Source organism: Oryctolagus cuniculus, chromosome 2 (genome assembly GCF_051225735.1).
Source record: "Oryctolagus cuniculus isolate XC-2025 breed Fujian yellow rabbit chromosome 2, ASM5122573v1, whole genome shotgun sequence".
Lineage (NCBI taxonomy): Eukaryota > Metazoa > Chordata > Mammalia > Lagomorpha > Leporidae > Oryctolagus > Oryctolagus cuniculus.
In genome coordinates this window covers 164,240,140-164,264,585 of record NC_142868.1, presented here as the reverse complement: position 1 = coordinate 164,264,585, position 24,446 = coordinate 164,240,140, and the positions used below count along the sequence as shown (strand labels likewise).

Below are 24,446 nucleotides of genomic sequence, written 5' to 3'. Positions count from 1 at the left end.
TCTCTCTCTCACTGTCCACTCTGCCTGTCAAAAAAAAAAAAAAAAAAAAAAAAAAAAAACAAAATTGAAGGGGGGCCGGAGCCATGGCTCACTTGGTTAATCTTCCACCTGTGGTGTCGGCATCCCATATGGGCACTGGTTCTAGTTCTGGTTGCTCCTCTTCCAGTCCAGCTCTCTGCTGTGGCTTGGAGGGCAGTGAAGGATGGCCCAGGTGCTCGGGCCCCTGTACCGGCATAGGAGACCAGGAAAAAGCACTTGGATCCTTGCTTAAGATGAGCGCAGCACTGGCCATGGCGGCCGTTTGGGGAATGAACCAATGGAAGGAAGACTTTTCTCTCTGTCTCTCCCTCTCACTGTCTATAACTCTACCTGTCAAATTAAAAAAAAAAAAATTGAAGGGGCTGGTGCTGTGGCATAGCGGGTAAAGCCGTCAACTGTAGTGCTGGCATCCCATATGGGTGCCAGTTCGAGTCCTGACTGCCCCACTTCTGATCCAGATCTCTGCTATGGCCTGGGAAAGCAGTGGAAGGTGGCCCAATTCCTTGGCCCCCTTCACCCACGTGGGAGACCCAGAAGAAGCTCCTGGCTCCTGGCGTCAGATCAGCGCAGCTCTGGCCATTGCGGCCAACTGGAGAGTGAACCAGCGGATGGAAGACCTCTCTGTCTCTCTCTGCCTCTCCTCTCTCTGTGTAACTCTGACTTTCAAATAAATAAATAAATCTTTAAAAAAATTGAAAGCTGACAGCAAAAAAGATGAATAAAAAGCTATTTTTTCAGTGACAATTTTTTTTAAGCAAAATTGTTTCTCCTGGCAATCTCAATAATATGCAAAAGGGTAGGGCTCCAGAAGTGCAAAAATTCCCCTGAAAATAGAATCTAGTTATGTTACAGGGGTGACAGCTGTCAGGGTATTGCCAGCAGTGGAAGAATGTGATATTACCACATGTCTGCCAGCTGGCTTTTGGGTTTAAGAAATATCCTAGAGACACCCAAGAGACATAATACTTGTCCAGTTGCTTCTATATGGTGACATAGTCTAAACACGAACTCAACAAAATGCTTTCCAATAACAATTACCTGCTCATTTAAACATTTGAAGTATTTTTCACAAAAATTAAAGATGATATAAAGTTCAGAGAATGCACTTGAGAAACAGCTATTTACATATCCGAGCTTGTGAGCCCTCTTCTAGATCCTAGATTGCTGCAATAAATGATATTTGTAGAAATGCTCTCCTGCGCTGGCGTTGTGGCATAGCAGGTGAAGTCAACGTCTGTGATGCAGCATCCCATATGGGTGCCGGTTCATGTCCCAGCTGCTCCATTTCCAGCCCCCTACTACTGGCCTGGGAAAGCAGTAGCAGATGGCCCAAGAGCTTGGGCTCCTGCCTCCATATGGGAGACCCAGATGAAGCTCTGGCTTTTGGCTTCTGCTTGGCCCAGCCAGCCCTGGCTGTTGCAGCCATCTGGGGAGTGAATCAGTGGATGGGAGATCTCTCTGTCTCTTCCTCTCTCTGTGTAACTCTTTCAAATAAATTAATAAATCTTTAAAAAAAATGCTTTTCTGTGGACAGGCAGTTGAATTGCCATAGGTGGTAACAGTGGATGTTCTGTGCTTTTATCCAATATAAATATGTGAGTCACATATATAATTAAAATTTTCTAATAGACATGTTCATAAAATGAGTAAGAAATAGGTGAAACTAATTTTTAATAGTATATTTAAGGCAACTTTCGTTCATTATCATTTCAAGTGTCAATATGAAAAGTTAGAGATTTTTGTGTTTTTGTACTGTTTTATGATAATATCTGTATTATTGAGTGAAGTGTGACTTTTACACTAGCTTGATTTGCACTAACTGCATTCCAAGTGCCCTTTGACAGCCCAATTCTAGTATTCATCAACCCCCAGGCCGTTTCTGAATCACCTGGAGGTGAGAAAATCATGTATCAGTGAAACAATGTGCAAAATCTGTTAGCCGGCACAGGCCATTCTTCAAAGCTTCCATCTTTTTGGGGAGTTAGTCCTTTAAAATTCTTATAACCATATCTGCACAGCAGCCTTTTACTACTTGCCAAGGGTTACTAGGCATTGCTTCCTGAATAAGCTATTTGATTGGCTTTGTATTACTAAGATCTCTTTCCTTCTTAATCCTCTGCATTTTCTGCAAAAATGCATGTGTATTTCAGACAGTTTGAGGGTAACTTCAGGATCACACTCTGATCTGCAGCATAGTATTTAGAGCCATGGAGAAGTCTGTTAAGGCTTCTCATCCCCTCCATACTGAAGACAATTTCTCCCTGCACAGCCACATATTTCAGGTCTCCGGATGTAACAGTGTGGCCCTGGAGAAAAGTGCATGAAAATTTCAGTGGCCCCAAGTGTAGTAGGAAGTGCAAGGAAGAACCTGTCTTTTCAAAGAGGTAGCCATAAACTTTCCTCATCTGTCATTTCCTCACTTGTCATTTCTTTCCTTATCCAACAGCCTTCAGTACTGGAGAGCCGTGCTTGGTCCCAGTGTCTGGTCCAAGTCTCTTTCAGTGCAATCCCACAGCGTTCAGGTTCTGATTCCCCGAGGATGATATGGGCAACAGGAGCCCTTTCCCTGAGCTCCATGCCTGCCTCTTCTGGAATGTGAGCTGGGCCAAGGGGCTGGTGCTTGTGGTCTTGAGTTTGAGCTCTGTGTCCTCTGTCAATCTGGCCAAACACGGCTGTCAAAACCCAGGACATAACCCCAGGCAAAACTGAGCTGCAACTCATGGATTGTGTATCCAACACCTGTATACATCCTTTATGTTAAAGCATTGGCTGCATTTTAGAGCTCACACGTTTTACTTATATTATTCATTTTAATGTTTGTGTGTGTGTTTAATCAAAGCCTCTTTTGTACTCTTTCCATCCCTAAGAATATAAAGTGGCCCAGTTTTGATTTAAACATACTTGTGGAATTTATGAGAATACCCGATTTCTCTGATACCTTTGTGGCTTTTTTATCGATATGTCAAATATGACCCTTGAATTTTACAATTCTCTTAGATTTAATTTATTGTTGTTAATATGGGTTGATCAGTAATTGCTAGCTTCCAATCCAATGAAGACAAAACCTATGGATGAATATTCCTCTGTAATATATGATTACATTGTATTAAAATATCACAACTTTGGTGTTCTGCTTGATCAATTTTTATATATGCAAAGAGTCTTTAATGTGATGATTGCATGTTACTTGTATCTGACAGACTGCTTTAGGTATTCTTAAAGAAATAGATGACATTGTGAGATTTAAGTTTTGTCCAAAAGAGAAATATGAATTTTTACACTTTTTATGTTTCCTAACTTTACAGATGCAACAGCTTGAGAGACAAGTTATTGATGCTGAACGTCAAGCAGAAAAAGCTTTTCAACAGGTAGAGTATATTTTTATTTCTGCCTCTATCCATTTAAAGATTATTTTGTCCAAAATAGTCATCAGTCCAACTCTACATCATTTTGGTTGTTCTTGAACTTCATCCACAGAGAAGATGGAGAGTCTCACTTTGCTTTGCCCATCAGCAAATTTTCAAGGAGAAAAGGAGGCTTCCAGTTAGGAAGTTTTATCTTCTGAGGAAATCGAATGATTTATGATAATCCTAATCATAATTGATATATGTAAAACTATGTTCATAGCAGCTTTATTTATAGTAATAAAGAGTTGGAAAAAATATGAATGCCATTTTATAGTGGAATGAATAAAGAAAATATATCAACTCCGTGAAATATCAAACAACCATTAAAGGTCTTTTTTCCAAGGATATATAATTAATATGCAAAAATTCTTAGTTATGTTAGAAAAAATATGTAAAGTTTTATACTTCATATGTTAACAGTTATGGGTGAGAAAAATTGAACATTAAAAAGTTAAAAAACAATGGGGCTGGTGCTGTGACGCAGCAGGTTAAAGCCCCAGCCTGCAGCACAGGCATCCCATTATAGACGCTGGTTTGAGTCCCAGCTGTTCCACTTCCAATCCAGCTCTCTGCTATGGCCTGCGAAAGCAGTGGAAGATGGCCCAAGTGCTTGGGACCCTGCACCCACATGGGAGACCCAGAAGCTCCTCACTCCTGGCTCCAGATCAGCTCAGCTCTGGCCATTGCGGTGATTTGGGGAGTGAACCAGTGGATGGAAGACCTTTCTTTCTTTCTGGCTGTATCTCTATCTGTAACTCTGCCTTTCAAATAAATAAAATAAATCTTAAAAAAAAAAGAAGTTAAAAAACAAAAGATAAAGCTGAGAGAAAACACCCCCAAATTGTAATTCAAATTTGTTTGAATTGTAGAATAAGGAATCTTTTTTCCTCTGTCTTTTTTTCATACTGTCTGGGTTTTTAAAAGTATGTATTTATTTATATTTGAAAGGCAGAGCGACAGAGAGAGCTGCCATCCACTGGTTCAGTCCCCAAAGCCTGCAACAGCCTGGACTGTTTGAAGCCGTGAGGATGGAACTCAGTCCTAGTTTCCCTTGTGTGTGGCAGGGACCCAATTACTCAGGCCATCGCCTGCTGCCTCCCAAGGTGGGCATTAGCAGGAAGTTAGAAGTTAGAAGTGGAGCTGAGAGTGAGACCCAAGCACTCCTACGTGGGATGCAGTTGTCACAAGTAGCATCGTAACTGCTATACCAAACATCTGCTTTTATTTTTATTTTAATTTTTAAAGATTTATTTATTTGAAAGGCAGAGTTACAGAGAGAGAGGGATGTCCATCTGCTGGTTCATTCTTCAAATGGCTACCATGGCCAAGGCCGAGCCAGGCTGAAGCAAGGAGCCTGGAACTCCATCCTGGTCTCCTATGTGGGTGCAAGGGCTCAACCACTTGGGCCATCTTCCACTGCTTTCCCAGGTGCATTAGCAAGGAGTGGGATTGGAAGTAGAACAGCCAGGACTTGACGTGTGGCTCATATGAGATACCAGTGTCACAGGTGGCAGCTTAACCCATTATCCCAAAACACCAGCCTGGTTTGTTTATAAATGATATTTTGGTAAATCACTTAACCCTTGCTGAGTCTTTTCAGCAGTAAACTTAATTCTTTAGATGGGTCCACCCAGCCTTGGAGTAATGATCCAAAAATCCATAGCTTCTCCTTTTGTAAAAAGATCTGTCATGGGGCCGGTGCTGTGGCATAGTGAGTGAGGCTGCCTCCTGCAGTGCTGGCATCCCAGATGAATACCGGTTTCAGTCCTGGCTGCTCCGCTTCCAATCCAGCTCTGTGCTATGGCCTGGGAAGGCAGTGGAAAATGGCCCATGTCCTTGGGCCCCTGCACCTGTGTGAGAGACCCAGAAGAAGCTCCTGGCTCCTGGCTTCAGATCGGTGCAGCTGTGGCCATTGTAGCCATCTGGGGAGTGAACCAGCCTCTGCCTCTCTGTAATCCTGCCTTTCAATAAATAGGTAAATCTTAAAAAAAAAAAAAAAAAAAGATATGTCACATTCAGTTGAATCAAGAATTCCAAAAGCCTTACATAAAAAATTATTTCTTCCAAGAAGTGTGTATTAAATTTCTCCTACTTCCTCTAAATTTGTCATGTTTCTTCCTTTAAACTGAGTACTAGCATGGAATTTGGCTTAGCAGTTAAGCTGCCAGTTGGGACACCCTCACCCCGTATTAGAGTTCCTGTGTTAGAGTCTTTGCTCCACCTGTGATTCCAGCTTCCGTTAATGCACACTCTGGAGGCAGCAGGTAATGACTCAAGAAGCTGGGTCCCTGCCAACCACGTGGGAGACCTGGACTGGATTTCTAGCTCCTGACTTCAGTCTGGTCCAGCCCCAGTTGTTTCAGGCATTTGGGAAGTGCATCAACAGATGGGAAATCTCTGTCTGCCTCCTTCTTGCTGCCTCTCAAACAAATAAAAATAAACATTGACTTGAGTACTACCAAATCTTTTTTCTTCCCTGAAAGATTTTACAGTAGATTGTTTGGATGGCTAAATATTTTGAGATAAGCCCAGTGTAGCATAATTCTTGATTTTCATAATTATAATTGAAAAAGAAATCTTAAAATCTTATTATGCAAAATTTCAACTACCTATGAGTAGAAAAAATAGTACACATGGACCTCCATCACCAACCTCAGCAATTAGTCAAGTTAGGTCATAGTCAAGGTCTTATTCAACATGTCTATACCTCCACCCACTTTTTCTCCCCTGTACTCCTCACACTAAATTATTTTGAAACAAATCCCAGACATATAATTTTGCTCATGAATGAAATTGATGAATGAAATTACAGCAAGAAGTCTAAACATAGACTCTTTAAAAATCATAACAGCAACATCATCACACGAAAAATTACTAAAAATTCTTCAATATATCAAAAATCTAGCCAAACTTCCCCAAATAGCTCATAATTGCCTCCGGTTTTTGTTTTTTACTTGAAGTGAAATTCATATGAGATGAAATTAACCATTTTAGAGTGAACAGCTCGCAGTGCTGTGCAGTCGCCACCTCTGTCTAGTTCTAGAGTTTCCATCAGCTCCGTAAGGAAACCATAACTCTATTTAAGCATTTAGTTCCCTCCCTCCCCACAGCCCTGGGCAACCACTAATCTACTTTTTGTCCCTGTGGATTTGCCTGTTCTGGGCATTTCATACAAATGGCTTCATACAATGTATGATCTTTTTGTGTCTGACTTCTTTCATTTATCAGAAAGTTTTTAAAGTTCACCCATGGTGTAGTGTGTATACCCACAGTATGTTTATCCATTCATCTATTGATGGGCGTTTGAATTGCTTCTGCTTTTGGGCTGTTGTGACTAGTGCTTCTATGAACATGCATGTCCATGTATTTGAGTGCCTGTATTAAATTTTTATTTTTATGTATAATTATGTATTTATAATATAAATATACTCATATTTATTTATATATGGATTTGTATAAGTATATTTTATATAATGTATGTTTATATTATGATACATTTATATTTGTGTTTAAGTTAGGATCCAAACTAAATCAACATACTTCATTTGATTCTTAAACTTTTTTAATATTATATGGTCCCTTTCCATTTTTTTTTTTTCAATTTATTTATAGAACAAGTTGTGGTAACTTGTGCTCTAAAGCTGTCCATGTTCTGGATTTGTTGATTGCACCCCTGTGGTTATTTAACATGTTTGTCTGCCTATATATTTCCTGTACAATATAGTTAGAGCCTGAAATTTGGAATTTTCCCCTTTTCTCTCACTGTTTCTCTTTCTCTTTTGTTTTTAAAGGTGACTTCTTATATGGTATTGTGCAATTCCGTCAGGTGGCATACAGCATCTGGATACCTCTTTTGTTGTGTTGTTAGTAGTCATTCATGATCCTGCTTAGACCAGTTATTTCACCAGGGAATTCATTCCTTTTGTTAAAAAACAGACTTTTGGGGCTGTCATTGGGGTGTGTTGGATGAAGCTTCCACCTGCAATGCTGGCGACCCATATGGGCACCTGTTTATGTCCCACCTGCTCTATTTCTGATCTAGTTCCCTGCTAATGGCCTGGAAAAAGCAGTGGAAGATGACCCAAGTGTTTGGGTCCCTGCCACTCACATGGGAGACCTAGATGAAGCTCCTGGCTCCTGGCTTTGGCAAAATTGTACAGAAAGTGCAGGGTTCTCATATACCTTATCTCACCACGCACACACTTAGACCTTCTCCACTGTCAACATTCCACAGCAGGGTGGTGCATTTATTACAACTGGTGAGCCAAGATTGATGCATCAGATTACATTGTTGTTTGCTCTTGGTGTTTTGTATTCTGTGGGTTTTGAAAAATGTATAATGACATAATAATAATTACTACAGTATCATATAAAGTAGTTTTACTACTAAACATCTCTCTGGGGATCGGCGATGTGACGCTGTAGGTTAATCCTCTGTCTGCAGTGCCAGCAACGTATATGGGCACTGGTTCTAGTCCTGGCTGTTCCTCTTCCGATCCAGCTTTCTGCTATGGCCTGGGAAAGCAGTGGAAGATGGCCCAAGTGGTTGGACCCCTGCACCCGTGTGGGAGACCTAGAGGAGGCTCTTGGCTCCTGGCTTTGGATTGGCCCAGCTCCAGCCATTGTGGTCATCTGGGGAGTAAACCAGCAGATGGAAGACCTTTTCTTGTCTCTCCCTCTCACTGTCTGCACCTCTACCTGTCAAATAAATAAATTTTTAAAAAATTTAAGAAATAAAAGTCTCTCTCACCCAAGTCCCTAGGAACCATTGATATTTTTACTATCTCCATAGCTTTACCTTTTTCTGAATACCATATTGTTAGAATCATACAGTTTGTAGCCTTTTCAGATTGACTTTTTCTCTTCCTAGTAATATGCATTAAGATTCCTCTAAGATTTTTCATGGCTTGATAGTTCATTTTTCAGTACTGAGCAAAACTTCATTGTATAAATGTACCACAGTATGTTTAAGGTTATTACTTTTGAAAAAAGACTTATTTATTTATTTATTTAAAGAGTTATAAAGACAGAGAGGGAGACATAGAGAGAGAAAGATCTTCTATCTGCTGGTTTACTCCCCAAATGGCCGCAATAGCCAGCACTGGGCCAAGCCAAAGCCAGGAGCCAGAAGCTTCTTCCAGGTCTCCCACATGGGTGGCAGCGGCCCAAGCACTTGGGCCATCGTCCACTGCTTTCCAGTAGCAGGAAGCTAGATCAGAAGTGGAGCAGCTGGAACTCAAACTGGCACCTGTATGGGATGCTGGTGTTATAGGCAGTGGCTTTACCCACTATGCCACAATGCTGGCTTCTACCTTTTAAAAATCAAGATATAATGTAAATAATAGTAAAGTGTAGTGAACTTAGAAATCTTAGTATAAGTGTTTATAACTGACCCTGGAGTGAGATATAGAGAGCCATTTCATCCCCCTGAAGATTCCCCTATTCTTCCCTATTCCTCAGTACCTCTGTCTTCGCCAATAGGAACCAGTATCCTCACATCTTCTTGATGCATGAAGGTACTTCAACAGGTTTGTGGGAAATGGAATTAAAAGATAAGTTTATTTTGGTGCAAAAAATTGAAATCTGTGCATAGTTTTTTCTTTTTTCTTTTTTTTTTTAAAGATTTATTTATTTATTTGAAAGGCAGAGTTACACAGAGGGAGAGGTCTTCCATCCTATAGTTCACTCCCCGGTTGACCACAACAGCTTTAGCTGTGCCGATCCGAAGCTAGGAGCCAGGAGCTTCTTCTGGGTCTCCCACACAGGCGCAGGGGTCCAAGGTCTTGCGCCACCTTCTACTGCTTTCCCAGGCTATAGCAGAGAGCTGGATTGGAAGTGGAGCAGCTGAGACTAGAACCGTCGGCCATATGGGAAGCCGGCACTGCAGGCGACGGCTTTGACGGCTTTACCCGCTACGCTACAGTGCTGGCCCCAGTTTTTTCATAGTTACATTTTCATTAGCTTCTTGGAGACCCCATGTATGTGGTTTCTCTGTATTCTGGCTCTTTTTTTCAATATCAGATCTATGAAATTCATCCATGTTATGTGTATGTATCACTAGTTGGTTCCTTTCTATTGCTGAGTAGTATTTTTTTTTTTTTTTTGACAGGCAGAGTGGACAGTGAGAGAGAGAGACAGAGAGAAAGGTCTTCCTTTTGCTGTTGGTTCACCCTCCAATGGCCGCCGCGGCTGGCGCGCTGCGGCCAGCCCACTGCGCTGATCCAATGGCAGGAGCCAGATACTTATCCTGGTCTCCCATGCGGGTGCAGGGCCCAAGTACTTGGGCCATCCTCCACTGCACTCCCGGGCCACAGCAGAGAGCTGGCCTGGAAGAGGGGTAACTGGGACAGGATTCGGCGCCCTGACCGGGACTAGAACCCGGTGTGCCAGCGCCGCAAGGCGGAGGATTAGCCTAGAAAGCCGCGGTGCCGGCCCTGCTGAGTAGTATTTAATTAAGAATATAATATGATTTTTATCCATTCACCTGTTGATGGATACATGATTAAATTTCAATTGTAGGCTTTTAGGAATAAATTGCTACAAACATCCATGTAGTTATAGTTTGGTACTTATGTATTCTTATTTTTCTCAGGTATACACCAAAGAGTGGAATTATTGAGTCACAGGTTGGAAAATGTGTAATTTAGCAGATGTTGTCAAGAGGTTTTCCAGAGTAAATGTACTGAGTTGCATTACTGCTGGCAGTCTGTGAGAATTCTAGTTGCTCCTGCACTTCGCCAATGCTTGTTTTTTTTGTTTTGTTTTGTTTTGTTTTGGTTTTCATACTCAGCCTTTGTTTGTTTGTTTGTTTTTAACTTTTATTTAATGAATATAAATTTCCAAAGTACGGCTTATGGATTACAATGGCTTCCCCCCCATAACGTCCCTCCCACCCAACCCTCCCCTTTCCCATTCCCTCTCCCCTTCCATTCACATGAGGATTCATTTTCAATTCTCTTTATATACAGAAGATCAGTTTAGCATACATTAAGTAAAGATTTCTTTTTTTTTTTTTTTTTTTTTTTTTTTTTTTTTTGACAGGCAGAGTGGACAGTGAGAGAGAGAGAGACAGAGAGAAAGGTCTTCCTTTTGCCGTTGGTTCACCCTCCAATGGCCGCCGCTGCAGCCGGCGCACCGCGCTGATCCTGGCAGGAGCCAGGAGCCAGGTGCTTTTCCTGGTCTCCCATGGGGTGCAGGGCCCAAGCACCTGGGCCATCCTCCACTGCACTCCCTGGCCATAGCAGAGAGCTGGCCTGGAAGAGGGGCAACCGGGACAGAATCCGGCGCCCCAACCGGGACTAGAACCCGGTGTGCCGGCGCCGCAAGGTGGAGGATTAGCCTATTGAGCCACGGCGCCGGCTCATTAAGTAAAGATTTCAACAGTTTGCTCCCACACAGAAACATAAAGTGAAAAATAATAGATGATTTTTTAAATTATGATGAAATCAGATCAGACCTATTGTCATGTTTAATCCCAGCGAGAGTCAAGTTGGGAATTGATAATTTCTTCTTTTTTTTTTTTAACAGAAGATCAGTTTAGTATACATTAAGTAAAGATTTCAACAGTTTGCACCCCCATAGAAACACAAAGTGAAATATACTGTTTGAGTACTCGTTATAGCATTAAGCCTCAATGTACAGCACATTAAGGACAGAGATCCTACATGAGGAGTAAGTGCACAGTGACTCCTGTTGTTGACTTTACAAATTGACACTCCTGTTTATGGCATCAGTAATCACCCTATGCACCAGACATGAGTTTCCAAGGCTATGGAAGCCCCTTGAGTTCTCTGACTCTTATCTTGTTTAGACAAGGTCATAGTCAAAGTGGAGGTTCTCTCCTCCCTTCAGAGAAAGGTACCTCCTTCTTTGAAGACCTGTTCTTTCCACTGGGATCTCACTCACAGAGATCTTTCATTTAGGTGTTTTTTTTTGTTTGTTTTTTGTTTTTTTGCCAGAGTGTCTTGGCTTTCCATGCCTGAAATACTCTCATGGGCTTTTCAACCAGATCCGAATGCCTTTAGGGCTGATTCTGAGGCCAGATTGCTGTTTAGGACATCTGCCATTCTATGAGTCTGCTGAGTATCTCGCTTCCCATGTTGGATCACTCTCCCCTTTATTTATTCTATCGGTTAGTATTAGCAGGTACTAGACTTGTTTATGTGCTCCCTTTGACTCTTAGTCCTTTCATTATGATCAATTGTGAACTGAAATTGATCACTTGGACTAGTGAGATGGCATTGGTACATGCCACCTTGATGGGATTAAATTGGAGTCCCCTGGTATGTTTTTAACTCTACCATTTGGGGCAAGTCAGCTTGAGCATGTCCCAAATTGTACATCTCTTCCCTCTCTTATTCCCACTCTTATGTTTAACAGGGATCACATTTCAGTTAAATTTCAACACTTAAGAATAACTGTGTATTAATTACAGAATTAAACCAGTCATATTAAGTAGAACAGACAAAAAAAAACTACTAAGAGGGATAATGTATTAAGTTGTTCATTAACAGTCAGGGCTGTGCTGATCAAGTCACTGTTTCTCATAGTGTCCATTTCACTTCAACAGGTTTCCTTTTTGGTGTTCAGTCAGTTGTCACCGATCAGGGCGAACATATGGTATTTGTCCCTTTGGGACTGGCTTATTTCACTCAGCATGATGTGTTCCAGATTCCTCCATTTTGTTGCAAATGACTGGATTTCATTGTTTCTTACTGCGGTATAGTATTCTAAAGAGTACATATCCCATAATTTCTTTATCCAGTCTACCATTGATGGGCATTTAGGTTGGTTCCAGGTCTTGGCTATTGTGAATTGTGCTGCAATAAACATTAGGGTGCAGACCGCTTTTTTGTTTGCCAATTTAAATTCCTTTGGGTAAATTCCAAGGAGTGGGATGGCTGGCTCGAACGGTAGGGTTATATTCAGGTTTCTGAGGAATCTCCAGACTGACTTCCATAGTGGCTTGACCAGTTTGCATTCCCACCAACAGTGGGTTAGTGTCCCTTTTTCCCCACATCCTCGCCAGCATCTGTTGTTGGTAGATTTCTGTATGTGAGCCATTCTAACTGGGGTGAGGTGAAACCTCATTGTGGTTTTGATTTGCATTTCCCTGATTGCTAGTGACCTTGAACATTTTTTCACGTGCCTGTTGGCCATTTGGATTTCCTCTTTTGAAAAATGTCTATTGAGGTCCTTGGCCCATCTCTTAAGTGGGTTGTTGGTTTTGGCCAATGCTTGGTATTATTCTTTTTCATTTTAGCCATTCTGGCTAAGTTAATGTGGAAAAGAACACTAATCTAAATTCTCATAATTGGCTTAATGGAGAAGTGTACACAAAACATACCATTTCTAGTTCGAATTTATCTTAGTAAGAGCTTCTTTTGACATTTTTTCAGTGATCCCTGCCTATAAAAAATAAGCAAGTTTTATTATTATTATTATTATTGTAAAATGTCACCAATGGGTCTACTAAGACAGGAGAAGATGCATGTAGGGTATAACATAAGAGAAGGCCAATCCAAGATAATTGTGGAAGTTGTACAGAAAACTGTGGACAAAGCAGATATCAAGGTGAATTCTAACCTGCCTCTTCTCCAGGGCTCCTAGAGTGTAGTTATTCCAATTAGCATTAGCAGTGTTCTCAACATAGAATTATAATCCAGAATTTAAGATGAACTGTTAGTTTTTCCTTCTATTTCCACTCTTTCTCCTCCTTTTTTCCCTTCTCCCTTTTCCTTTATTCTTTGAGGAGGAGGAGGAGTAGAGATAAGAGAGTTATGGGACCAAAGGTTGTTAAGATAAGTACTTTGTATACTGAAAGAGAAATAAAAATGAATTTCTCTGCTTAAAATTTTAACCAGATTTAAATCCAAAGTCTACCACTTATTTAACTGGAAAAGTTTCTTAACCTGAGTCTCGATTTTGTTGTTTATGAGAAATCTTAATATTTGCAGAGCTGATTGCCTCTGTGTTATGTAGAGGCTTGTGACACAGGAATTAAGAACAGGCCAAAAGGCCCAGTTCAAAGAAAATCTGCCTCCATCTCTTAGCACGTCTTTGACTTGGTCCTCAGCTCTCTATCTGTAAAATATAGTACGAGCTAATGCCTATCTCGTAGGATTTTCAGCATATTAATAGGTTACTTTGAGGGAAGTGCTTGGACTGCTTGTATTCCCTGGCACATACACGTGCTCTGTAAGTGTTAGCTGCTAGGAGGATTGACTCCAGTGCAGGCCAAGTGCCTGGCGTACAGGCAGCCTCACTAAGTTGTGGTGGTGGAGAACTACCATTAGGAATTGTAAGATCTATGCCTGTTTTTTAATATTCTTTGGCTGAAAGTACCAGGTAGTGCTATCCCAACTTAAAGCCGTGACAGGGCGGTCATTACCAGTAAATCATGAACAGACTGGTATGCTTATGTTGCTCTCTGTCATTCTATGCCAAGCGCCTCTCTTTCTGTCGTGATAGAAAGAGCTGTCTGCATGCTCCGCACTGTGCAGCACGTGTTTTGTTGTCTGCAAGTTTTAGAAGCAACCCAGTCTACTTGTGATGGCTCTTGTGAGGCAGAAAAACAGCAAATAGTGCCTTTAAGAAATGCTGACCTGCAAGTGTCTGAGTAGGTGACTACCACAATTTATTGTACTTAATCTATACTAACTGAAGAGGGAGCGGTAATTTCCATTGTGGAAGGGTATATTTTCTTTCTGACCTGCAGGGCTTGTTCACTTGCCTATGTTTGATTTGGACATGGTTGGAGCTGAATTTAAAGTCCCCTCTGGGGGCCGGTTCTATGGCACAGTGGGTTAAAGCCCTGGCCTGCATTGCCAGCATCCCATATGGGCGCTGGTTCGAGTCCCGGCTGCTCCACTTCCAAATCCAGTTCCCTGCCAATGCACCTGGGAAAGCAGTGGAGGCTGGTCCAAGTCCTTGGGTCCTTGCACCCATGTAAGAGACCTGGAAGAAACTCCTGGCTCCTGGCTTTGGATCAGCTCAGCTCTGGCCATTGTGGCCATTTGGGGAGTAAACCAGTGGATGGAAGACCCCACCACCACCACCACCATCTCTACCTCTCTCTGTAACTCTGTCTTTCGAATAAATAAAATAAATCTTTAAAAAAAAATAAAGTTCTCTCTGCCCATGCTAATATGTGGACTAGTCTTCCTTTCTGTATTTCTGTAAAGTTGGTTGTTAGTATTGAAGTCAGTTTTGATTCCTAATAAATTGTTACTGCTCATCATCCTAATTCCAGGCTTTGTAATGATTTTCTATATGAAGCCTGCCTTCATTACATGGAAAGCAAATTTACTTAGAGATTTTATATTTTTGCCTTCACCAAGAAGGATCCTACTTCATACACAAAATATTTGTGTTAAAATGTGATTAGAGTGATTAACTGATTTGCAATAAATTTCAAGTAACTGGAAAGTAGTTTGGGATTCAAAATATTCCTAATTATTCATTTCTTCATTTTAGTTGGGAGCAATCAGGAATCTTAGTCATGCCATTGCAACTTATATAGAAAAACAGAAACTTTCAACCCTCACTCAAAAATAAGCGTGTCTTGGTTACTTCTAGTAACCAAGGGAGGGAGGGATGAGGTTAGAAGTGGGAGGAAGGAAATAGCAATATGGATAATTACCATGGCAGTAATATTTGCAGTTCCTGCTTTCTCCAGTTTGGGCAGGATCATGAAAAATAGCACTGGAAGCGGTGTCTGGAGCCTGGAGACCATGACTTGCTGAAAGGACTCACAGGCCATAGAAAAGCTTCTATCTTCTTGGTTGTGGTTGATTACAGTGAAAAGGCACATTAACATCAGCAAAGGCAAGAGGTACATAGGACAGTATCCAGGAGAAATCAGGAAGGAGCCTCCAGTTGTCTTCTTGCAGAAGAGTTGTAGGAGGCTCTGTTTACTCCTCCCATCAATGATGTGTGACAACACGTAGGACGTATTGCCAAGCATGGATGCGCACCTGGGCCCTGGGATCCAGGATTTTTATTGGGGGCCAGAAATATAGGCCTGGAGTACCCACAAGGCTGACCTTAGTTACTCAGTCCCCAGACCCCCAGCAGTCAAACTGATCCAGCATGGCCCAGGGCCTCAGGTGAACAGAAACAAGCGTTCACCGTAATCACTTTGTCAGTGTTAACTTTCTGCGTGACTCAACACCTCAGGTGTCCATCTGATATTCTGGTGGCTCAGTGGCGGTCTCTCAGGAGCAGTTCAAGATCCAGTCCTTTCTTTGGAAATGTGCAGGATGCAAGCACCTCAAGACTGCTGAGTTAACCTTTTGCTGAATAGGATCTTGGGAACCTCCGGATCAAAAAGGTTTTTGGGAAATGGCTGAGGAGTTTGCTGAGTGTGCAGGTGTAACGAGAAGGGCTCTCCCAGAAGTAAAGGGGAAAAAGAGGTGCAAAATATGAAGCTTCCTCCCTGGAGGGGATCCGTGTATAGATAATTGCAAAAGTTTATTTAAGCCAATTTGAATTCACAGATGTTTGTTATTGGCCCATCTCTCAGGAGTTAAAATTCTTACATGGCGCAGGTTAAATGAATGGAAAAGGAACTGGGCTATTTTCCAAGTGGTTGTGGTGAGATATTTAAAAGGCTACTGGCTTTTCTGTAGGCCTCCTAGCTTTTCTGTAGACCTCTTATTCTTGCTAATTACCAAGGAAAACTGGTGAATCCTGTGGAACTTGGTCCTACCAGGAACAGTTAGTAAGTAGGTTGCCTGTGGCTACTTTCCCTAAGAGATTTTGTCACTTTCCCCAAATAGTTTGGGATTCAAAATATTCTTTTTTAAAAGATTTATTAATTTATTTGAAAGTTGGAGTTACATAGAGAGAGGAGAGAGAGGTCTTCCATCTGCTGGTTCACTCCCCAAATGGCTGCAATGGCCGGAGCTGCGCCGATCCGAAGCCAGGAGTCAGGAGCTTCTTCCAGGTCTCCCACGTCGGTGCAGGGGCCCAAGGACTTGGATCATCCTCCACTGCTTTCCCAGGCCATAGCGGAGAGCTGGATCCGAAGTGGAGCAGCCAGGTCTCGAACCGTCGCCTGTAACGTGCTTCAGGCCAGGGCGTTATTGCACTGTGCCACAGCGCCTGCCCCAAAATATTCTTAACTCCTTTCTTCCTTTCAGTTGGGGACAATCAGGAATCTTTGTCATGCTATTGTAACTTATTTTTAGAAGTAGAAACCTTTAACCGGCACTCAAAACACAGAGTCCCATCTGGATTACCTGCAGTGGGGAGGGAGGGATGAGGTTAGAAATATTTTTCTTGCCTGGGAAATTCGTTTGTGCAAAAGTCATGGTCAAATGGAAAAAGGGTCAGATGGTAAAAATGCATTCAAAGAGCTCTATAGCATTCATTCAGAGAGGGAGAACAACTTTCCAATTAAACACGTTTTTCAGGGAAAAAAGAATAGTTCCAAATCATAGTTTTCTAGGATTATAGGCCTTTCCCAAAAAGTAACAAGACAGTTTTATATGGCAACCCAGTAGGGTGGCTTGCGGTGACTTCATAACAGGAGACTGCAGGTGTAGGTCTGGTAATATTTATTTCTGCTCTTATTCAGCTACATCTGTTTTCCTGAGGTTTATGTTCTGTTACTGTGTCCCCAAAGGAGAATGACTAAGTGGGACTTGGGCTTTGTTCTCTGCTAGCTTCCCCAGCTTCAGATGCCCTGTGTGCATCAGCTGACTCCAACTTCAGACGGCCTTTGCTACTTGTTCTCCAGCTGTCTGTCCTGCTTGGGTTGTTTTCCATGACAGTATCTTTGATGCAGATCTATGTCCATGAGCTAATGCAAAATGGATAGTGGAATACATTTGTCCTTTTTTTGGGGGGGAGGGGGAATTTGCTTTTATTTTAGTAGTTTCCAGCTGTGTGAGTGGTATTTAAATAGAACCAATTTGGCTTCTGAGTTGAATTTGCATTTGTACAGTGAACCCACAGATGAAACCTGGTATTCATGGTAAAAAAAAAGAAGAAGTATAACCAAACTCACCTTTACAGCTTCCTTCTGAAAGCCCCCTCATTAGTCAAATATTTTGAACTATAAGGGATCATTTGAATTTTTCAGAGGTATTTTTAATAGTTTAAATTTTTTCATCTTTAATTTCTCAAATGCTTTCATATTTTTTTCTTTGCCCCATAACCTAAACCATTACTAAAATTATATTCTTCCTATTTAGAGTATTTGGAATAAAAGTCTCACTTTTTTTTTTTTTTTTAAGATTTGTTTATTTATTTGAAAGTCAGTGTTGCAGAGAGAGAGAGACCTTCCATCCACTGGTTCACTCCCCAGGTAGTTGCAATGGCAAGGCTGGGCCAGGCCAAAGCCAGGAGCTTCATCTGGGTCTCTCATGTGGATGGCAGGGGCCCAGACACTTGGGCCATCTTTTTCTGCTTTTCCCAGGCTGTTAGCAAGGAATTGGTTTGGAAGTGCAGCAGCTAGGACTGAACCAGCACCTGTATGGGATGCTGGTGTCGCAGGCAGCAGCTTTACCTGCCATGCCACAGTGCTGGCCCCAAAGCCTAGTAGTACACAGACTCCATATTTTCTTACTGACATCGACATCTCATGCCTTCCTAATTTGGTTCTTCTCATGAAGTCTCTGCTGAGGCTTCCAGTCCACTAGACCAATTATAACCAAGGATCAGGTTTGCGATTTGAAGAAAGGTGAGAGAAAAATGAGCACTGAAAAATGGTAACAATATAATCTAAATTTCACTATGAATTGAGTGGACTTATAAGTCCACTTATAAGAAATCCCTTCCAAGATTTTATATGCTCCAATGTGCTTTGCAGAAGCTCCAAGCAGAGCTGCTCCATCCTGGATATTAAAATTGAGACATCCCTCCACCTCCAGCCACACACCTGAGCTCTTTTACCCTGCTCTACTTTTTCCCATTACTCTCTCTCTCTCTCTTTTTTTTTTTTTTTTTTTTTTTTTTTTGACAGGCAGAGTGGACAGTGAGAGAGAGACAGAGAGAAAGGTCTTCCTTTGCTCCAATGGCCGCCGCGGTCGGCACACTGTGGCTGGCGCACCGCGCTGATCTGATGGCAGGAGCCAGGTACTTATCCTGGTCTCCCATGGGGTGCAGGGCCCAAGCACTTGGGCCATCCTCCACTGCACCCCCTGGCCACAGCAGAGAGCTGGCCTGGAAGAGGGGCAACCGGGACAGAATCTGGCGCCCCGACCGGGACTAGAACCCGGTGTGCCGGCGCTGCAAGGCGGAGGATTAGCCTAGTGAGCTGCGGCGCCGGCCCTCATTACTCTTATCACCTGTGTAATGTCCTGTAGCATTTTTACATGTTTATTATATTTGTAATCTCTTTCACACGCTGGAATGTAATTTCTATGTGAGCAGAGATTATTGGGTTTGTTATTCATTGGTGCCTCCTTAAGGCCTGGAATTGGGCTGGCAATTGGCAAGTAGTCAGTGAATATTTGTTAATTGAATGAATCAATGAGGGCTCATAGCACACACTGTCTTACTGCATCTAGACTCTCATTCTTCTTATTTTTTTATGAGTCTTATCCTTTGGGGCTTTCAGGTTCTTTTGTTTTCTTTTTCCTTTCCATTGGGTATGTGATTCTCTTCATTCCCTCCTGAAATGTGTTATTGTACCAGGTCATCTATTATAAGTCTTATGTCATCACCCATCTTCTCTACTTTATATTCCTACTTTGTTTAAAATATGAAAAAAATAAAGACCTAAAGATTTCTGTTTCTATACTTGTAGAAACATCTTGCATATTATTGTTGCTCTAATAAACATGTCCATTACTTTATATGATGCCAATTTTCTGAGAACCTCTTATGTACCCCATATGTTGCAAAGGTAAGACCATTTGGAGAAATAATCTTATTTGATCATTCTTAAATGCATTTTGCATCTTGTTGTACTTTCCTTCTATTTTGATACCTTTTAGGAATCTGTATAAAGTTAAAGTAAAATTCTAAATTTAATTCTATGATGTTAAATACTTTTATCCTCTGAACTTAGGTACAAGTTATGGAAGAGAAATTAAAAGCAGCTAATATTCAAACCAGTGAATCAGAGACAAGGTTATATAAAAAGTGTCAAGATCTGGAGTCTGTAATACAGGAAAAAGATGACATCATTCAAAACTTGGAACTGCAACTCGATGAGCAGGTTGGGAAGAATTTGATCATGAAAGAGTTCTGTGTGTACTCCTTTGTGCATAAACACAAACATTAAAAAGAGAGAGCATAAATTTCTAAATTTATAGGAGAAATTCTTACTTATTTGGTCAACCCGTAGAATTGTATCATGCTAGTAAAATGGCATTTACTTGAAGTCTGGGGTGATTCCAAGGTAAAATGTGACAGTGCTCCTTAACATTCAAATTAGGTTTATGTTAGAAACTTCTGGTTATCAGCAAGCGTCTATGTCCATAAAATGTTTATGGCTGAATTTGCTTTAGATTGTGAGGGTGTTGGAGATGTTTATAGAACATTGTATTTTCAATATTTATGTTTGATGCTAATTCTTTTGCTGAGAAATGTGTACTCAGTTTTTAAGCTATTTGGGATCAAGTGTAGAATTTAGTTTATTTTACAGTTTAATTCGGAAGAAGTTGCATTGGGGTTATTAACGTAAATAGTTAACATAATTTAATTATGACCACTATAAAATTGATTTGTTAAATAAGTTAAATAGTTTATTTTCAACGATTTTTTTTTTTCATTTTCCTGGAAGGGGAATGTCAGTGTTTCTTTAGGTCAGTGTATTTCAGTTCTCTACCACCTCCAGTACTTCCTGCATTGTGATGTATATGGTAGTCACAATCTTAGTAGTTTTATGCTTATAACCAGATTTTAAGATGGTTAAATGTGAGCTAGTTTTTCATTTTTATTTTTGTCTGTATCTTTTTTAAAAAATTTATTTATTTGAAAGAGTAACAGAGAGAGAGAGAAAGAGGGAGAGATAGAGACAGAGAGATCTTCTGTCCACTGGCTCAATCCCAAAATGGTTGCAACAGCCAGATAAGGGCCATGCAGAAGCCAGGAGCCAGTTCCCATGCACATTAGCAGGAAGCTGGATTAGAATAGAGCAGCTAAAACTCAAACCAGCACTGCCATATAGGATGTTGGTGTCTCAGATGGCAACTTGACCTGCTGTGCTACAACATTGGCCCCTCCTGGATGTTTAAAGACCAGTATTTAAGGGGTCAAAAGTCATGCTCCTGAGGCGATTCTCAGTCTCCTCTCCTAACCTGGCTACCCCTATTCAACTGTTCTGAACCCTAGACCATTTCTAGAAATGGTTTATTTTCTTGGTAAATTCAGTAGATTGATTTCAATGTCTGACCTTTAAGAGAAGGAGAATAGTAGTTGTTAAAACTAGTAATTCTTGCATATGCCTGTATTATTTATACTGTATCTGCTGGATAATTTTTTCTCTCTTTAAAATCCATTTGGTGGATTAAATCTATTAACTCGGGAACATTATAAGTGGATTTGCCTTATATACTTTTGATTTAACATTTCCAGACCACTGAATTTCTGTTTGAATTAAATTGCTAATGTTATTTCAGAAACAAATAAGAATACAAGAAGCTAAAATAATAGAAGAGAAAGCAGCTAAGATCAAAGAATGGGTAACAGTTAAGTTAAATGAGGTATTTATTGCTATCTTTTTCTTTACCTTTCATTTCTTTTGTGAAATCATCAGACTATGTGGTAGTTCTGACTGAAACACAAAATTCTGATTTGTTAGTGGTTCTGCTATCATTTTGTATACTTGGGATAGATAGCTTTCCTTTTAACACCTAGTGCATTTGAAAAATTAAAAATCCTGGTATACTCATGATGATCAGTATAAATAGCCTTTCTCAAATTACTTTTAGTACTAATTAGTTTTAAGTGATTACAGACTATATGTATAGTTCTTAATTAATTTATCTGATATCTGAGGAGCTATTTTACTATTAATTTTTAGTAAATATAAACATTATATAGTAGATTAATTATTGGGATAGTTTGTTTAAATGTAATTTTAAAATGAGAAAGGCATTTAGAACTCTTAGTTATAAAAAATTAAATATTGATGTCAGTTATCTAAGTTGATCACCTATGCTGATAAGTTCATCTGATATTTGCATATCATTTTATTTTTGTTTTGCTTATGTATAGAAGAATTAGGATGGACATTATAATGTATTACATTTTAGAAATTCTGTCCCTGTGTAAAAGAATACCATTATGTTCTTTTAGCTGGAATTAGAGAATCAGAATCTTCGTTTGATCAACCAAAACCAAACTGAAGAGATAAGAACAATGCAGTTAAAACTACAAGGTACGAATATTTTGACTAAAATAGCTTGGGTTTATTTGGCTATATGAGATTTTACTATTTATTTTTGGTATCTTCAAGATACAATTATGGATATATTACTATATTATTGTTATCTTCCAGCTGCTGGTTCACTTCCCAAATGGTTGCAATGGCCTAGGCAGAGCCAGGAAATCCATCTGTGTCTCCCATGTGGGTGGCAGGGGCCTAACTACTTGGGCCATCTCTGCTGCTTTCCCAGGTGCATTTATAAGGAGTGGATCAGAAGCAGAGCAGCTGGGACTTTTACCAGAGTTCCAGTATGGAATACTGGCATTGCAGGCAATGACTTAACCCCCTGCACCACTATGCTGGCCCCCATGCTTTTGATTTTATAAGAAGCAATGTTGAAAGTCTTAGAAATAAATTAAACCATTCATTAGGTGCTGTTCTAATTACTCCACTAGAAATCTAATTTCTGTATCTGCACGTTTTTCCCTCTAAAGAAGTAACTAAAGTGGTCTACATTGTGGTCACCATAGACTGATCCCCTTCATGGGCCTTTTCACTACTGAAAACCAGTATAGACAAAAGTCATCACAGCGATCGTATGATATTGGCCCCAGTGACAATCTAAATTTCCTCGGGTTGTTTTGGTAATCTAGACCTCAGTCCCATGTTTCTCACAGTTAGCGATACATCTTATCAGTCTCCATGGATACTTACCAATATATGACTTTTCAAAAAACTAACTCTAGCTATTTACAAACTGTTTTTGTATTTTTTGTTTTCATTTGAGAGCTAATTACTGTTAAAGGGATTCAATATTTTTCTCTCTTCAGTTAAAAATATTTTGAACACTAAAACTATATGAAATATTTTAAATGTAGACATATGATGCTTGACATTGAAGGGGCCCTATTACTTTACATAAATAGACATGAACTTTAGGCTTTTTTCTGGCATAATGAGTGATATGATTTTACCATCAGTTTTTGTTTGCTTTGGTTCTGTGTTTAAAAGACTGCTTTTTGTCAAATACATAAAAAAGACTGCTTTTATGAGTTGAAAGAAATATTAATTTTGAGTAATGGCCTTGCAGAAATTCAAGGGAAGAAGTCGTCCACTGCCTCCACAACAAAACTTTCGGAAGGCCAACGCCTGAGCAGTTTGACCTTTGGGTGCTTTTCGTCCCGAGCAAGGAGTCCTCCTCAAGTCGTAAAATCTGAGGAAATGAGCAAGATATCATCTAAAGAACCTGAGTTCATTGAAGGAAAGGAGGTAGAAGGTACTTGTGGACTATAGGAATGTTTTGAAATGTAGCATGCTTTTAAAAAGGAAAAAATCATTTGCTATGGTTAAACCAAATATAGCTTAAATTTCCTTTTTCCCAACAATGTGATGTTTTATGAGAATATTTTCTGAACAGTAATATAGCATTTAACTTTGTCTGCTACTTTTGTGTTTTCTGAGAGTCTTTGCCACTGATGCATAGGAGAAACTGATTTTTCTCATCTTCATATGTTTTCCTGCAATAGGTGAAAGTGGTATTTTTTAAAGATTTATTTATTTATTTATTTGAAAGTCAGACTCACACAGAGAGAGAAGGAGAGGCGAGAGAGAGAGAGAGAGAGAGAGAGCGAGAGAGAGAGAGATCGTCCATCTGCTGGTTCATTCCCCAGATGCTGCAACGGCCAGAGCTGAGCCAATCTGAAGCCAGGAGCCAGGAGCTTTTTCCAGGTCTCCCATGTGGGTTCAGGCACCCAAGGAGTTGGGCCATCTTCCACTGCTTTCCCAGGCCATAGCAGAGAGCTGGATCAGAAGTGGAGCAGCCCGGACTCAAAACGGTGCCCATATGGGATGCCGGCACTGCAGGCAGTGGCTTTACCTGCTACGCCACAGTGCCGGCCCTGAAAGTGATATTTTAAATTAAAATGTTTATGGTTCTACCTACAAGATACATGCCATAGCTGAGTTTCAGAACAAAACTGTGAATCATCTATCTATTATTTATTTAGAATATAAAAGTTTACCTAATATTAGACATAAAATTGAATATGGCATAGAAACTTATAAGGAAAAGATATTAGGGGATAATTTAGTAACTGCTTTGATTTTTCCTTTATTGTTGAACAGGAAAGTATTTGCTTAGTCATGTAAGCTCTGGTCCTGTGTGCAGATTTCTATTCTTTTAGTTTCAAATGCTGTTTTTACCTTCCTTCTTTTAGTCTGAACCGGCTCTAAATTTTGATTTGTGGTGTAGCTCTGACTTTACCACCTCCAATGCAATCTTTTTTGTTGACTTTTCCCAAATGTTTTAGAGGCTCTTGAGTTTTCCTTTTCTCTATTTTCAGTTCCAGCTTCCTTCCTCCCAAGGAGAAAAATTATAGCCCTCAAAGCTTGCTTTCTGTTATGTAGTTTTCTGAAAACTACATAACATTTCTCCAGTCAGAAGACTCCTTTGCTATTTGCTTTCATGCTATTCTTGCTTTTTCTTTTCTTTTTTGAGAAGCCATTTTCATTGCCTTCACACTTCCTTTTTTTTTAAACTTTTATTTAGTAAATATAAATTTCCAAAGTACAGTTTATGGATTACAATGCCTTCCCCCCCCATAACTTCCCTCCCACCCGCACCCCTCCCATCTCCCGCTCGCTCTCCCATTCCATTCACATCAAGATTCATTTTCAAT

General features: G+C 40.4%; 1 protein-coding gene across 8 annotated transcripts in view; it reads left to right on the top strand.

The window, feature by feature from the left end:
• PLEKHH2 (pleckstrin homology, MyTH4 and FERM domain containing H2) overlaps positions 1-24,446 on the top strand; it is a 111,193-nt gene that overhangs the window by 15,949 nt on the left and 70,798 nt on the right. For all 8 annotated transcript variants that reach the window (XR_016229412.1, XR_016229411.1, XR_016229413.1 and 5 more), the window contains exons 3-7: positions 3,345-3,407; positions 19,465-19,614; positions 21,020-21,103; positions 21,699-21,780; positions 22,859-23,044. Coding sequence is in view for 4 of the 8 variants with exons in the window: in XM_089326475.1 (XP_089182601.1) it covers positions 3,345-3,407; positions 19,465-19,614; positions 21,020-21,103; positions 21,699-21,780; positions 22,859-23,044 (565 nt within the window). In the remaining 4 variants the exon portion in view is untranslated. The remainder of the gene's footprint in view (positions 1-3,344; positions 3,408-19,464; positions 19,615-21,019; positions 21,104-21,698; positions 21,781-22,858; positions 23,045-24,446) is intronic.